Here is a 13,991-nt window from a genome sequence, read left to right as displayed (position 1 = left end):
TTCGTGTTCTTGTAAGTTTTAAACTTATTTTCATTTATTATATGAACAGTATTTTAACAAAAATCAGATAGTATTTGAACAGATATTAAAAGTTATGTACAAACTCATTATGTTAAATAAATTGCATTCATTTTGTATGTTCCAAATGTTTCATTATCATTTTTTCATATAGATATAACATAATGAAGGTATAAACTTTTTAAGTAACATTTACATTTTCTCTTCTTTTCTGCAGATGGCTGGTACCATTGATATGACTCTTCAAAGTGACATTATGACAATGTTTGAAAACAACTTTGATTAAAACTAGGTTTTTTAATTAACCATCAACTTAAATGAATAATACAAAAGATTAAAATGCAAATGGTAAAATAATTGCTTTCAGACACCAATATACCAGTCTTATACTGTATTTTGACTGCTCTTAGATGATTAAACAAATTTCACTTAACATTTTTTAATAGCTATATGTTCATTTTTTTAATGACATAATTTACAGGAAATTTTATAGTTCTGGATCCCTAAAAATTGAATAAATTCCCAAATGTTATTCATTTTACAAATAGTCTACTATATATTATAGGCCCTGTCTAATCAATGAAAATCCTAAAGAGATGGTGTCTTCCTGTTTAAAATATGAAGACTATACAAGGGTATCAAAAATATAGTTCTTGTTGAGTTTCTAATTTTGCTTTTTAGAGGGAGTTGTCATTTAATGGAGTTCAAACCTTATTTTATGGAGTGATGGGCCCTTTTGTAATGCAGATGTTTCAGTATTTTATTTATTTTTTAAAATTGAAGTATAATTAACCTACAACACTGTTATTTCCAGGTGTACAACATAGTGATTCAATACGTCTGTACATTACAAAATGATCACCATGAGTTTTTAACTTTTAAAACAAATATTTGTCTGCCTTCAAAAATATTTAGAACCTCTAACAAACCATACTTGGTTTCTTTGAGTGTCAGGTTACATAAGATTCTCTATTGGTTCTATATTCAAAATTTATATTACCTACGGTTTGAAAGATGTTGAATTTGAGGCAAAATAGCAGTAGATATTAATTATGTATGCAAGTTTTTATAAGAATCTATACATTTCTTAATATGCATATGTGATAGCAATGGAAATCTAAAGTTTTACTTACTAAGTATTTAAGTCTGTAAAATAGTTTTGTTTCATCATTCTCAAGTTGGAATTATGTATAAGTCATGTATATCAGCTTCATGTATTTTAAAATTTTGATCTCTTGAAGTGTAACATTCAGGCACTATTCCAGTATCATCTAAAGTGAAAATTCAAAGTGTATGTGTATTGTAGAAAAAGAAAGTTTTCTTGGCTTCGTTTATTTTTATAATCAATATGATATTTTTTGAAATATCTTTAAACTATTGACCATTTTGAAAACATGATTAACTAGTAGCTAAAATGGTGACGATACCTTCATGAAACATAGCCAGAATTAAAGTGAAAATCATACCTATACCTATTAAACTATATTTTTAACCAAGAAATTAGTATGCATATACTAAACAGCATGCATTGTTTTTCCTAAAAGATCATATAGATATATATTCTAATGTTTATTTATATATATAGTCTTAGATACTTCAGAAATGCATAGTGGTTACCTCTAGGTGATGGGATTACAGGATTTTTTTTTTGCTTTTTGGTTTTTTTCCATTTTCTGTAGACTTTTCAGTATTTTCTGGTTCATTTAAATATTGATTGTGTAATGCTTTTATGATCTGTGGGAAATTTTCCATTTTGAAGAGAATAAAAATAGTAAATAAGAATTTAGTTCTGTCACATACACATTAAACCTTTCAACAACTGCCTTTCAATAACTAATAAAACTGCTCAATGAATGATCTTTGTCTATATCTAAAAAGAAAGTTCAGCTTCATTAACATATCCTTTTACATTAAATGGCTTACTTGAGGTTTTCCTGTAAACATTTGCAGCAGTCCTTATAGAGAGCTATGTTATGGTGATCAGTGTTTAGTTTAACCAATTTCACGCTTGAACCTTTGCTCAGTCTGTAAGGGGCCTGGCACATTGCAGATACTCAACAAAATTTTGGTAGGTTGATTGAAGGCAGTTCTGCAGAGAAATTATTGATGTATGACTGATCCTTCCTATGTTACGCATTATTTTTTAGTACAAAATTGTTTGGCTTCTCTTAACTTCTTGCACGGAGTTTACTTGTGTTAACAACATTCTCTATATAATCAACCTTTTTCCTTTTTTTTCCTTTTCGTTCTTGAGTTGTTCTGGAAGTGTGGTCCATGGACCAGCTGCATCAGCATCATCTGGGAACACGCAGATTCTCAGACTTCAGACTTACTAAATCAAAACCTCTTGGTTTGGGGTCCAGCAACCTATAGTTGACCCTCCAGGTGATTCTAATATACACTGAAGTTTGAGAATCACTGCTCTAACTGAACCCTGGCTCTCTCCTGCAGGCTGTCATTTAGTACTTGTTTTTCCACTAATGGTTTTCTTATCTTGGGAGTGCTACTTGCAGACCATTCTCTCCTTCCCTAAATATCCCAGCTTTAAGTTTTTCATGATCATCAGACTATACCACCCATAGTCATTTAGCATCCCTGGTTCACTCCTCCTCGTTCCCCAGAGATTTTAGTCTCTGTTTCACTGTCACCGTCTAATTGATGCTTCTCAGTCCCTTGACTTCTCTGCTAATGACCTTAATATCTAATCAACTTTAGCAACTCCTTTGTCATTGCCAACAACTATAACTCTTCCTTAATCTCAGTTTCAAGCATCCTAGTCTCTCACTATTTACTCCTGTCTTTTTCTAGCTTAATCTGGAAAGGCCCTGACTCCAGCAATCATTAGACCTCACTAGGACCTACGATCCTTTAACCCTAGTGCCTTTTCACAGTACCTCTCCCCTCACACCCTCACATCTCTCTTCATCCAGAGTCTGTAGTACATTATCATTTATAATCGCTCGCTTGCATACACTCTCAACTCCATTGTTCCTTTCTTTGTTGAACTCACTTGGCAAAACTCCAGTCTTTATTAATCTGCCTGCTTGGCATCCATGAAACTGGTTAGAGAAAGACATACACCTCTAGCAAGAATAACAAAAAGAAAAAGACACAAATCACTACAGATCCTATAATCATTGAAAAGATAAAAGGGGGGCTTCCTTGGTGGCGCGGTGGTTGAGAGTCCGCCTGCCAATGAAGGGGACGCGGGTTCGTTCCCCGGTCCGGGAAGATCCCACATGCCATGGAGCGGCTGGGCCCGTGAGCCATGGCCGCTGAGCCTGTGTGTCCGGAACCTGTGCTCCGCAACGGGAGAGGCCACAACAGTGAGAGGCCCGCGTACCGCAAAAAAAAAAAAAAGATAAAAGGGAAATACATAACTTTACATTCATAAATTTGAAGAAATGGACCAATTCCTCAAAAAACATAAACCATCAAAACTCAATCAATGTGAAATAATCTAAATAGCCCTGTACCATTAAAATTTTTTTAATTCATAATTTAATGGCTTCTGAAAAAAATCTCCAAGCCCATATGATTTCACTGAAAAATTATACCAAACATTTAAAGAAGGATTAATACCAGTGTAAAACAATCTCTTGCAAGAAAAAAATCTATTCTAGAAAATGCCTCTTCCAGAAATTGGCCTATTCTGTAATTTTTGTCAACAGGACAAATTTTATCAACAGGAACAGGGAATACTTCCCAACTCATAAGGCCAGTAATACCCTGATACTACAATCAAAGACAGTACCAAAAAAAACAAAACAAAAAAGCTGCAGACCATTACCTCTAATGAACTTAGACACAACAATCTTCAACAAAATACTAGCAGACCAAATCCCATAATGTATGAAAAGAATTCTACTCCAAGTGTGATTTAGTTGAGTTATGCAAAAAAAACCCAAGTTATACAAATTGGAAATGAATAAAACTTTTTGGTGTTTTTTTATTTCTTTAGCTATAATTTCCCAAAATGTTAAATAATAGAAGCAATAGGAGTCATTTATATTTCCAATTTTAAAGTAAATGGCTGCAGGATTTCACCATAGGCTATTTTTGGGGGGTAACTATAATGTTTAAACAGTTTCTAAATTAATCTTGCTTTAAGGAACAGCTGCTGAATTTTTGCACATGATTTTCTACACAGAAAATCCAAGAAATCTAAAAAAAACTACAGCTAATCAGTGATTTAAGTAGGGTCACAGGATACAAAATCAACATACAAAAATCTGTTCTCTGCAGGCTAATGAGCATGTGAAAACAAAAACAGTAACGTTTATAATCACTCGAAAGAATATGGAATATTTAGGTATACACTTAACAAAACGTGTACAGGATCTGTATACTGAAAAGTACAAAATGCTTATGGAACAAATCAAAATAGAAAGACCTAAATAAATGAAGAAACATACTGTGTTCATTAATTGGAAGACACCATAGTAAAGATGTCAGTTCTCCTCAAAATCACATCCTATCAAAACCCCAGCAGTTTTTCATAGACCTAAACAAGCTTATTCTAAAATGTATGTGGAATGGGAAAAGCACTAGAATAATTAAATAATATTGACAAAAAAGAATAGCATGAGGAATCATTCTGTGTGACATTAAGGCTTACTAAAAAGCTATAGTGGGGACTTCCCTGGTGGTCCAGTGGGTGAGACTCCGAGCTCCCAATGCAGGGGGCCCAGGTTCGATCCCTGGTGGGGGAACTAGATTCCGTATGCATGCTGCAGCTAAGAGTCCACATGCTGCAACTAAGAAACCCACATGCAGCAACAAAGATCCTGCGTGCCACAACTAAGTCCCTGTACAGCCAAAATAAAATAAATAAATATTTTAAAAAACTACAGTAATCAAGAAATGTATTAGTGAAGCGGTAGACCCAGAGATCAGTGGACTAGAACAGAATAGGGAACCCAGAAGTAGAACCATAAAAATATGCTCAATTGATTTTTGACAAAAGTGCAATTCAGTGGAGGAAGGATGGAAGGATAGTCTTTGTGGGGTTTTTTTAGTTTATTTTTGACTGTGTTGGGTCTTCGTTGCTGTGCAAGGGCTTTCTCTAGTTGCGGCGAGCGGGGGCTACTGTTTGTTGTGGTGTGTGTGCTTCTCATTGTGGTGGCTTCTCTTGTGGAGCACAGGCTCTAGGCGCACGGGCTTCAGTAGTTGTGGCACATGGGCTCAGTAGTTGTGGCTCGTGGGCTCTAGAGCACAGGCTCAGTAGTTGTGGTGCATGGGCTTAGTTGCTCCGTGGCATGTGGTATCTTCCCGGACCAGAGATTGAACCCGTGTGCCCTGCATTGGCAGGTGGATTCTTAACCACTGCGCCAACAGGGAAGTCCTGGAAGGATAGTCTTTACAACAAATGGTACTGGGGCAACTGGATATCCATAGCCAAAAAAAAAACAAACAATCTCAACCTAGGTCTCACATCTTATGCAAAAATTAACTCAAAAATGCATCTTGGACTTAAATATAAAACCATAAAATTTTAGGAAAAAAAACAAGAAAAATCTTTAGGCTCTGTGTGTTAAGCAAAAAGATTTTAAACTTGATACCAAAAGCATGATCCATAAATGAGAAATTGATAAATTGGATCTCTTCAAATTAAAACTTTTGTTCTATGAAAAGATAAACTACAGATTAGGAACAAGTATTTGCAAACCACATACCTGACAAAGAAATATCATATACAATAAAGAACTCTCAAAACAATTGTAAAAAAATTAAGAAATGGGCAAAAGACATGAACAAAATTTCCTCAAAGAGAATATACCTATGACATATACACATGAAAGCATGTTCACCATCATTAGCCATCAGTGACATGTAAATTTGAACTGCAATGAGATATCACTGTACATCTATCAGAAAGGTCAAAATAAAAAAATAATGACAACATAAAACGCTGGCAAGGATGGAGAAAAACTGGGTCACTCATATATTGCTGGTGGGAATATAACAGTAGAGCCACTTTAGAAACCAGTTTGCAGTTTCTTACAAACAAAACATGCAAAGCCATGTGACACAGCAATTGTACTCTTGGGCATTTATCTAAGATAAATGATAACTTATGATCACACAAAAATGTGTACACAAATGTTCCTAGCAGCTTTTTTCATAATAGTCAAAAACTGGATTGGGGCTTCCCTGGTGGCGCAGTGGTTGAGAGTCCGCCTGCTGATGCAGGGGACACGGGTTCGTGCCCCGGTCCGGGAAGATCCCACATGCCGCGGAGCGGCTGCGCCCGTGAGCCATGGCCTCTGAGCCTGCGCGTCCGGAGCCTGTGCTCTGCAACGGGAGAGGCCACAACAGTGAGAGGCCCGCGTACCACAAAAAAAAAAAAAAAAAAAAAAACTGGAAAACATCCAGATGTCATATAATAGGTAAATGGTTAAACAATTTGTAATATATACATACTGTGGAATACTACTCAGCAGTAAAGAGGAATGAACTATTGATATATACAATAACTTGAATTTATAGGAAATTATTATGCTGAGTAGGAAAAAATCCCCAAAGATCATATACTATATGATTTCACTTATATAACATTTTTGAAATGACAAAATTTTGGAAACAGAGGACAGATTAGCAGTCACCAAAGGTTAGGAATGAGGTGTAAGTATGGTTATTACAGGGCAACATGAGGGATACTTGTGGAAATGGAACTGTTCCGTATTCTTGATTTTGGTGGCGGGTACACAAAGCCACATATATGATACAATTAGAAAGCGTAAAGTACACTGGATAAAGTATACACAGGTTCTATTATTTCTCTTATAACTTTGTGATTGTGTCACTTGAAATGTCAATTTAAAAAAGGTAATACTCAGGGCTTCCCTGGTGGCGCAGTGGTTGAGAGTCCGCCTGCCGATGCAGGGGACACGGGTTCGTGCCCCGGTCCGGGAGGATCCCACATGCCACGGAGCGGCTAGGCCCGTGAGCCATGGTCGCTGAGCCTGCACGTCTGGAGCCTGTGCTCCACAACGGGAGAGGCCACACAGTGAGAGGCCCGCATACCGAAAAAAAAAAAAAAGGTAGTACTCAAAACTAAAAACTAAGTACTAAACTTATAGTGGTAATCATTTCACAATATATACAGATATCAAATCATTATGTTGTACACTTAAAACTAATACAATGTTATAAGTCAATTATATCTCAATTTTTAAAAATTAGGGAATCGGACTTCCACTTAGGATCTAGAAAACTGGAAAAAGCATTTCTCCCATCATTACAATGAATTAAAAAGCCAGAAAATCTTTAAATTCACAAATTAATCTGAGGGCTGACATTGCAGGGTAACCCAAAATCTAAAGAAACACAAATGCATCAAAGGAGAGACATGACATAAGCACTGGCTTACCTGAGGTGGGTAGCACCAAATGCTATATAATCTGGCAACAACAACAATAAAAAATTATCTAAAAGTTCTAACAAATTGCTAAAGGCTGGTGTGGGCTAGCTTGAGAATAGAACCATTGGGAGCACAAGAGAAATCTGCCATCACTTTCAGGCTCTTCTCCACAGACCTCATCAGTACTTAAAAGAAAGATTTGGGGGTGAGGGTGGGGCAGGATGAGCGTTCTGAGAAAGCCATCCTCTTGATGCAGGCCTAGAAGAGAAGAGCAGCAGATACAGGAAAAGCACAAAGGCCCCCCAGATCCTTCTCCCCCATCTTCCCTAAAAAATATAAGGCTTAAGCTTCCGGAGGAAGAACAGCAAACTCTATCAACTTTAGGGCATAAATGAAGACCCACTGCAACTGGGGGAAGGAAATAGAAATAAAACTTCTAATCCTGGGAGAGGGGCAGGAAATACATTGTGGGTCCAGACCATTAGAGATACCGTGTCACTGGGGGCAGGGAAGGATCATTGAGAAGGTCCCACTCTGATATCCAAGGACATACTGCCTGCTGACGAGGCTGAATTAGGACAGCAGAGAATGCCCTGCCCTTCTTACCACCAGGGTAAAATGCAGTCAATGACAAGTAAAAGCAGTCTACTGCAATCAGAGGTGCAAGAGCATGGAAAGAGACTGTAACTAACACTAAGCATAAAGAAGGACTTAAAGATGAGCATGTAGCAACTATTGAGAAAAATTCACTGGCAAACCAGGATCCACCCTCATGATTCACACCAGATCCACACCAGAGAAATTTGAGAATCTGTGGTGTACAGAGGATAACCGTAGCAACAATAAAATCCAAATCCAGCTCAACTTCTGACTAGATTGACTCAACCTCCAGACTAAAGGCCTAGCAAAAGGAAAAATGTGTCAATTTCCAGGCATAAAAAGTATATACTTTTGGGCTTCCCTGGTGGTGCAGTGGTTGAGAATCTGCCTGCCAATGCAGGGGACATGGGTTCGAGCCCTGGTCTGGGAGGATCCCACATGCCGCGGAGCAACTAGGCCCGTGAGCCACAACTACTGAGCCTGTGCGTCTGGAGCCTGTGCTCCACAAAAAGAGAGCCCGTGATAGTCAGAGGCCCGTGCACCGCGATGAAGAGCGGCCCCTGCTTGCCACAACTAGAGAAAGCCCTCGCACAGAAATGAAGACCCAACACAGCAAAAATAAATAAATAAATTACTAAACTCCTATCCCCAACATCTTCAAAATAAATAAATAAATAAAATAGATAACCAACAAAGACCTACAGTATAGCACAGGGAACTCTGCTCAGTATTCTGAAAAAAAAAAAAAAAGAGTATATACTTTTGTCTCTATTGTCTTACACAAAATGTCTTTCAAGAAAAAACTATGAGGCATACAAAGGAGCAAGGAAAAAAAAAATCACACTGTCAAGAGACAAAGCAATCAACAAAAATGGACTTAAAGATGACACACAGTTGCAACTATCAGAGAATTTTTAATTACTATGATTAATGTATTAAAAGCTGGAAAGGAAAAATGGACAATGTGTGATCAGATGGATAATTTCAACAGAGAGATAGTAACTATAGGAAAAAATAAAATGGAAGTGGTAGAAAATGAAAAACATGGTAACAAATCAAGAATGACTTTGATGGCCTCGTCAATAGAATCAACACAGCCAAGGAAAGAATCAGTGAAACTAAGTATAGATCAAAAGAAATTATGCACACAAAAAAGCAAAGAACACAAAAAGTGGGGTGTGGTGGGACCAACAGAACAGAATATCCAAAAGCTGTAAGGCAGCATTATAATCTAACATATGTCTAATTGGAATCTCAGAAAGAGAAGAGAGAGAGAATGGGACTGGAGAAATATTTGAAGGGACACCAGCTAAGAATTCTCCAAAATTAATTTGTATTGGAGAAAAAAAAACCTCCAGTTTTTCCTTCTCCTGAGTAGGGAAAAACCCTCAGTTCTTCCTCCTGTGTGTTTCCTTTATTATTCACACAGAACGCTTCACTTCTGGTCACCAAATGTGTGGGGGATTTCCCCCAACCAAACAATTCTCTGTGACATCATCTAGGTGTCCTACAATTTAACTCAATTCTGAAAGTATCTACCTGGAGATAGTATCAGATCCCACAGGTTAAGGGCTCAGTCCCACAAGACTGATGCACCTTTCAGACACCAATCACAAGTAGTAGATCCCCAGATTATCCACAACTTCTGTCTGACTTAGACAAATCAGAGGTTCCCATGACATTTTCCCCCTTAGATTCAATTATTTGCTAGAGCAGCTTACAGAACTGAAGGACACACTTATGTTTATCGGTGTATTAAAGGATGTAGTAAAGAATACAGATGAAGAACCAGATGAAGAGATAACATAGGGCATGAGGTCTGGCAAGGTCCCAAGCACAGGAGCTTCTGTCCGTGTGGAGTTGGGAGTGTGTCACCCTCCTGTATGTGGATATGTTCACCAACCTGGAAGCTCCCCTAACCCCATACTATTGGGATGTTTTAAAGGTTTCATCACAGAGGCATGATCAATTATTAGCTCCATTTCCAGCCCCTCTCCCCTCTGGAGGAGGGAGGTGGAGCTGAAGATTCCAAGCTTCTAAACATGTCTTGGTCTTTCTGGTGACCAGCCCCCATCTGGAGCCATTCAGGAGCTCACCCAGAGTGAACTCATTAGAACAAAAGATCCTCCTGGGGCTCTTATCACCAGGAATTTACAAGGGTTTTAAGAGCCCTGTATCAGATATGGGTCAGAGACCAAATATTAGAATAACAGATGCTCCTAGTTCTCTTATCACTTAGAAAATTACAAGGGTTTCAGGATCTATCTGTCAGGAAGCGGGGCAGAGACCAATATATATTTTCTATTATCTAACATAGTGACAGATCCAAAACCACAAATTCAAGAAGCTCAGAAAATGGTAAGCAAGATAAATACAAAAAAAAAAAAATCCCACACACTTAGATATATCACATTTACACTGCTGAAACCAAAGTCAAACATGACACAATAAATACAGAGGAACAAAGAAAAGAATATGGCAAACTTCTCATCAGAAACTGTAAAAGTCATAAGACAGTGGAATGGCATCTTTAAAGTTCTAAAATGAAAATCTTGTCAACCTAGAATTCTATATCCACTGGAAACATTTTCAAAAGAGAAATAAATACTTCTTCAAACAAACACAAAACAAAGTATTTATTGCCAGCAGACCTGTATTACAAGAAATGTTAAAGGAAGTTCTTCTGGTAGAAGGGATGTGATTCCAGTGAGAAACTTGTATCTATACAATGAATAAAGAACACTAGATATGGCATAAATGGAGGTAATTATAAAACTCATTTTTTATTATTTATAAATGCTCCAAAAGACAACTGGCTAAAGGGGAATTCCCTGGCAGTCCAGTGATTAGGACTATGCACTCTCAATGCCAAGGGCCTGGGTTCAATACCTGGTCGGGTAGCTAAGATCCCACAAGCACGCGGTGCAGCCAAAGGAAAAAAAAATAAAAAAAAGATAACTGGCTAAAGCAAAAACAGTAGCATTGATAGATCTAAAAAGATAAATAGGCAAATCCACCATTACAGACAGATTTCACCATTCTTCTTTCAGCACTTGATAGAATGAGTCGGCAGAAAGTAAAGATCGAATAGTCCTGAACAACATTGCTAACCATCTTTACCTAATTGACATTAATGCCACACTCTAGCTAACAACAGCAGAATACACTTTTCAAATGCAGCTGGAACGTTCACCAAATAGACCATATTTAGGGACATAAAGCAAACCTTGACAAATTTAAAAGAATAGGTAGTTTATAAGATTCCATACCAGATTTAAAGTAGAAATTAATAATAAAAATATATCTGCAAAATATTTGGAAATTAAGCATTTCTAAATAACCCATGATAAAAGAGGAAATTACAATAAAAATTAGAAAATATTTTGAATTGTATGAAAATGAAAATGCAACACATTAAAATTTGTGGGATGCCATGAAGTGGTAATATTTAGAGGAAAATTTTTAGCACTCAGTGTTTATATTAAAACAGAAGGAAGATCTCAAATCAGTCATTTAAGCTTCTACCTTAAGAAACTAGAAAAAGCAAATTAAATCTAAATCAAGCAGAAGACAGGACATAATAAAGAACAGATATCATTTAAACTTAAATGAAATTAAGTTTCATTAAAACAAAATTAAAAATAGAGAAAAAAATCAATAAAACCAAAAGCTGTTTCTTTTTTTAAAAAGATAATAAAATTGATAAGCCCTCTAGACAGACCTACCAAGAAAAAAGAGAAGACACAAATTACAAATGTCAAGTGTGAAAGGGAGAATGTTACAGATCCACAGACATTCAAGAGATAATAAGGGCATGTTATGAAAAATTCTATGGCCATAGATTCAACAACTTATATGAAATGGATAAAATTCTTAAAAAATACAAACTGCCAAAGAGGAAACAGATCACCTGAATAATCCTACAAATATTAAGTAAATTGAATTGTATTTTAGAACCATTAAAAAAAAAAACAAAAAACCCCAGGCATACATGGCTTTTTTGGAGAATTCTACCTAACATTTAAGAAACAAATTACACCAATTCTATATAAATTCTTCCATAATATATAAGAAGAAAAAATATAAATGCAAAAATCATTAACCAAATATTAGCAAATAGATTTCAGCAATATATTAAAAATACACTACTTCATGATCAATTGGGGTTTATTCTGGGAATGAAAGGCTGGTTCAACATTCAAAAATTTTATATGTAATTAACCATATCAGTAGGTTAAAAAGGAAAAACTGTGATTATCTCAAGAGAAGCAGAAAGCCCTTTTAGAAAATTCAACCCCCATTTGTGAAAAAAAAAAAAAACTCTCAGAAGCTAGAAATAAAAAGAAACTTCCTCCAGCTTCCCTGGTGGCGCAGTGGTTGAGAGTCCGCCTCCTGATGCAGGGGACACGGGTTCGTGCCCTGGTCTGGGAGGATCCCACATGCCGCGGAGCGGCTGGTCCCGTGAGCTATGGCCGCTGAGCCTGCGCGTCCGGAGCCTGTGCTCCGCGACGGGAGAGGCCACAGCAGTGAGAGGCTCCGCGTACCGCAAAAAAAAAAAAAAAAAGGAACTTCCTCAATATGATAAATGACATCTAAAAAAATCTTAAGGGAATTCCCTGGTGGTCCAGTGGTTAGGACTCCCTACTTTCACTGCCAAGGACGCAGGCTCAATCCCTGGTCAGGGAACTAAGATCCTGCAAGCTGCGTGGCTCAGAAGAAAAGAATCTTCAGCGAATATTATGCTTAATAGTAAAAGACTAAATGATTTCCCCCTATGATTGGGAACAAGGTAAAGATGCCCATTCTAACTCCTACTCAGTGTTGTACTGGAGGTCCTAGTCAGTGCAATAAGGGAAGAAAAAGAAATAAAGGGCAAACATATTGGAAAGGAAGAAATAAAACTGCCTCTATTCACAGATAACACGATGGTCTACACAGAATATCCCAAAGAATTTTTCAAAAAGCTACCAGCACTAAAAAGTGAGTTTAGCAAGGTCTCAGGATTTGAGACATAAAACAAAAAAAATCATGTAAGCACTAGAATCAGCAAGCAACTGGAAACTGAAAAATAGCATTTACAATAATATTTTTTAAAGAAATACTTAGGTATAAATCTTACAAAATGCATGCAACATCCATATGTTTAAAACTATGAAAAACATAAATCAAAGAAGATCTAAATAAATGGATAGATATGTTCATGGATTGAACAACTCAATATTGTTAAAATATCAGTTCTCTCAAAATTGATTAATAGATTCAATTCATTCCAATCAACAATTTTTGCCAAAATTGACAAGCTAATACTAAAATCTGTATGGAAAATTAACTAGAATAGCCAAAACAATTTTGATAAAGAACAAATCTGAAGGACTCATACCACCTGAGTTCTAGACTGACTATACTTTCAACAGTCATGACAAGTGTGTATTAGAACTTCCCTGCTGGTACAGTGGTTAAGACTCCTCACTCAGACTTCCCTGTGGCGCGGCTCAGTGGTTAAGAATCCGCCTGCCAATGCAGGGGACACGGGTTCGATCGCTGGTTCAGGAAGATCCCACATGCCGCTGAGCAGCTAAGCCTGTGCACCGCAACTACTGAAGCTGGTGCACCTGGAGCCTGTGCTCCCCAACAAGAGAAGCCACCGCAATGAGAAGCACGTGCACCGCTACAAAGAGTAGCCCCTGCTCTCAGCAACTAGAGAAAGCCCCTGCACAGCAAGGAAGACCCAACGCAGCCAAAAAAAAAAACCAAAAACCTTTAAAAAAAAAAAAGACTCCACACTCCCAATGCAGGGGGCACATGTTGGGGAACTAAGATCCGCATGCTGCACAGTACAGCCGAAAAAGAAAAAAAAAGTGTGTATTGGAGAAAATATAGACGTATAGATCAATGAAACAGACTAGAGGGTCCAAAACTAGTCCCACATGTCAAGCGACTTTCAATGAAAGTGCAAAGGCAGTTCAATAAAGGAAGAATATTCTTTTCAACAAATGATACCGAAATAATT

General features: G+C 37.1%; 1 protein-coding gene and 1 long non-coding RNA gene across 3 annotated transcripts in view; one reads left to right on the top strand and one right to left on the bottom strand.

Annotated features, from left to right (window-relative positions):
- BRDT (bromodomain testis associated) overlaps window positions 1-304 on the top strand; it is a 48,447-nt gene extending 48,143 nt beyond the window's left edge. For both annotated transcript variants that reach the window (XM_030869330.2, XM_060302856.2), the window contains exon 17: window positions 236-304. In XM_030869330.2, the coding sequence (XP_030725190.1) occupies window positions 236-304 (69 nt within the window). The remainder of the gene's footprint in view (window positions 1-235) is intronic.
- Window positions 1-13,991, bottom strand: part of LOC132597651 (uncharacterized) — a 73,176-nt gene that overhangs the window by 56,911 nt on the left and 2,274 nt on the right. The window lies entirely within an intron of this gene.

The sequence above is a fragment of the Globicephala melas genome, chromosome 1 (genome assembly GCF_963455315.2).
Source record: "Globicephala melas chromosome 1, mGloMel1.2, whole genome shotgun sequence".
Lineage (NCBI taxonomy): Eukaryota > Metazoa > Chordata > Mammalia > Artiodactyla > Delphinidae > Globicephala > Globicephala melas.
This window is presented reverse-complemented; position numbering and strand designations above follow the sequence as displayed.